This window comes from Brassica napus, chromosome A5 (assembly GCF_020379485.1).
Source record: "Brassica napus cultivar Da-Ae chromosome A5, Da-Ae, whole genome shotgun sequence".
NCBI lineage: Eukaryota > Viridiplantae > Streptophyta > Magnoliopsida > Brassicales > Brassicaceae > Brassica > Brassica napus.
The window spans coordinates 14317610-14321221 of NC_063438.1; the positions used below are offsets into that span (position 1 = coordinate 14317610).

The following is a 3612-nucleotide window of genomic DNA, read 5'->3' on the forward strand; positions in this document are numbered from 1 at the left end:
TTAGCAATTATTAAAATATAATTTATAATATTTTATATTGTTTGGACATAAAATTAATTATAGTGTTGTTTGGAAACATAGATAATAGTATAAAGAAAGAAGTATATTATTTGGAAACATAAATAGTAGAATAAGGAAAAGAATATTTTTGATTTATTTCAGATTTAATTATAAAGTAGAAATATGTATTTAATTTAAAAATTTACAAAATAAATGTTAAGTATAGCACAATGTTCTGTTTTAATAATATAGATAGATGAAATTGATAAGAGAAATGTTAAAGATAATTTCTTAATAAGTGTGAGTGTATACATCTTAATTTAATATATGTAATAATAATATTTTAATAATTTTAAAATGAAAAGGAAATAAATGTTTAGTATAAAATTACTTGAGAATGATCAAAAGAAAAAAAAGGGCAATTGTCAATAATAGCACCATTTAAAGTTTATGTCTCAAAAATAGCACTAAAAGAAGAAAGTCACAAAAATGACATTCATTAAAGGGTAAAATATCCCTAATACCCTTGGTTTAATATTAAATAAACAAACAAAAATAAATAAAAATAAATAAAATAAAAATAAATAAAATAAAAAAAGAAATTTTTTTATAGTTTCAGATTATATGTTTTCAGATTCGAAATTTTTATAAATTTTTTTTTCGAAATCTTTTTTTTCGAAATCTTTTTTTTTTATTTTTTTTTTCAAATTTTCTTTTTATAATTTAAAAATACTTTTTGAAACTGTTTTTAAAATTTTTATTTTTTATTTTAGTATTTATTTTTTATAAAATTTTAAAGCCTAATTCCAAAACCCCACTCCTTAACTCTAAATCCTAAGGTTTGGATTAATTAACCCAATAGGTATAAATGTATATTTACCTTTTTAATGAAACCTATTTTTGTGAGTTTGACCCTTGAATGCTATTTTGGAAAGAAAAACTTGGTTTGGTGATATCTAGTTTTTTTCTCGAAAAAAAAAAGTCCATCACGAACTTTATTTCAGTTTGATTTTACTGTCTGGTCCAATCCGAAACTTCCTACTTTTTGGAAAGGGAATATTTCCGATATCGGATTGAGGAAGTAGGGTGATGAACGGCGCATCTCCAGCTCATTCATCGGTATCGACAACAGCCGTAGCAGGAGGCGGTGGAAGCAGCGGAGCCGCAGCTGGACTAGACGATTTCCCATTTCCACCGGATATTCCTTCTATGCAGGACCGAAAGGACGAAGCCCTGCGAGGTCTCTCTCTCTCTCTTTCCCTTCGATGTGTTTTCGCTTATTTAGGGAGCCGAATTTTCTCATAGATTTGGGATTGCGTCTTTGAATTGGATCCTTAGAATCATCTTTGTACCTTGTTTAGATATGATTTGGTACTCTCTGCTAATTACTCAGAAATAACTAGGGGACATGAGAGGATCAACAAATATTTTGGGTATTATGATGCAGTTTTGAAAACTGATTTGATGGGAGAGCTAGAGAAAGAGGTTAAATCATTGGAAGAAGACAGTTGGATGTTCCAAGGTCCTCGTTCTCGTATCCATCTTATCTCCAGAAGAGGTTACTTGCTTCTCTCTCTCATTTATTCAAAACAATGATAGATCACTAAGACACACTGCTCATTCATATATTGGGTTTCTGAGTAGGTAACTTTCTCAAGAGAGACGGTGAAGCTGTGGTTAAATCAAGCATTGTTCAGCTGCCCAGATGATCAGATTTAAAGATGAAAAATTCAGGAAAAATGGGTTTGTGAAAGCTTTGCTTGATACATCATCTCTTTGGTTACAAATGCCACTAAAACGTTGACTCTCTTGTTTGTTTTCCTCCCTTTCCTACTGCTATTTTTTTGTTAAAAAAAAAGTCACTGGCTTGATTGATGCCAAAAAGAAGAAGCCACTGTATCTAATTGATTTTTGAATCTAACATCTCAAGCTTCTGAATCAGTGTTTCGTTTCCAGATTTTATATCTTACAACAGCATTTGGTTAACTGGTTGTTAAGTCTTAACTCTATGGTGTTGTATAATGGTTGATTCCATTGAGTACTACAAATATCAAATCTGAGTTTGACCACAATGTATAAACAAACATTCCGTGAAAAGTAGTAAAATGAACAAGCGAAACACTTATTGGTCACAAGAACGAATTTCTCTTCTCTCGAGCTATTTCATGGCCAAAAACAGCAAAGTACTTCATACATATTACTCTCTCCTTGCAACTTAACGATCACTGAACTGTCTTCAACAAGTTTTGGTTTCTCTTTGATGCCCCCCCCCCCCCCCCCCATAACCTCAGATATAAAACAGAGTTTTTCAATAGCAAAACTCGGATGTTCAAATAATTGACCTCTCCAAGTGTCTCAGCCTCCTACTAGGGTAACAATTACTCTGACCCTTTCAAAACTACTTCATGGTGTCAAAGTGGACCTATGTATTTCATGGGGACATCAGTAACTGACCTCTCCAAGTTTCTCACCTTTCATGGTTTCATCGTTTATAACCTACTAAATCCATTACTAGCTCACTTTTTTGTGTGTGTTGGATTTCTGTTAATTCATGATCTTGGAAGTCTCCATGCCTCTTTCCATGACTGTAAATACAAGCTTTAGAGATTGAATGTACTCTCTCCACCCTAAATCCATGCATCATTGTATACATCAGCATGAATCAGAAGCGATTAACATGAATAAATAAAGCGATATATAAAAAAAAAGGACAAGACTGAAGACATAAGCTCTATTTTGTACAAACAAACTTAGGGTATGTTTGTTTCTCCGTCCGGATGAACCATCGAGAGTTTTCTTCGTTTATGCACTAAAAGTGCAATTCATACACATAAATCATTTGGATGACTTTCGAAAATTTGGATTTAATTTTAAAGTCTATTCAGCTGATCCAATTTGGACAATTTGGATGGAGATGGTTCATTTAATATGGTATAATATCTATTATGCCCCTGATGTAATTCACAAATTACAAACATAAACATAATATCATTTTGTCACACACAAAAATTAACAAAACCACAAAAACATATTTTTCCGCGAAAACCTAAAATCGAATTTTCCACCAAAAACCCTAAAATGAATTTTCGCACAAAATTGCAAAAACGTGTTTTCCCGCCAAAATTGCAAAAAATGTCTTCCCGCAAAAACATGTTTTCATGCCAAAATCACAAAAACGTGAAAACACGCCAAAACCCCAAAACATATTTTTCCGCCAAAACACAAAAAACATGTTTTCCCGCCAAAACCACAAAACGTGTTTCCCGCCGTAACATGTTTTCCCGTCGTAACATGTTTTCCCGCCAAAAACCGAAAAATACGTTTTCTCATAAAAATGCATTTCCCGCCAAAACTGATTCTCGTGAAAACCACAAAAACATATTTTCTGCCAAAACACATTTTCCGCAAAACCCAAAAAACGCGTTTTCATGCCAAAACTACAAAAATGCATTTTCACGCCAAGAACGCAAAAACGCGTTTTTCCACCAAAATGCCAAAATCGTAAAACATGTTTTCTCGCCAAAATCGAAATTATCATTTTCCTGCCAAAACCGAAAAATCTTGTTTTTCCGCCAAAACCAAAAAAACGTGTTTTCTCGCCAAAACCGAAAA

At 32.4% G+C, this 3612-nt stretch overlaps 1 protein-coding gene across 1 annotated transcript; it reads left to right on the plus strand.

Moving 5' to 3' along the window:
- Positions 1-927: 927 nt before the first annotated feature.
- Positions 928-1986, plus strand: LOC111216017 (protein SAMBA-like). The gene is made up of 3 exons (XM_022720292.2): positions 928-1240; positions 1448-1558; positions 1645-1986. Exons 1-3 carry the CDS (start codon positions 1090-1092, stop codon positions 1707-1709), a joined length of 327 nt encoding a protein of 108 aa, XP_022576013.1. The 5' UTR covers positions 928-1089; the 3' UTR covers positions 1710-1986.
- The last annotated feature ends 1626 nt before the right edge of the window (positions 1987-3612 follow it).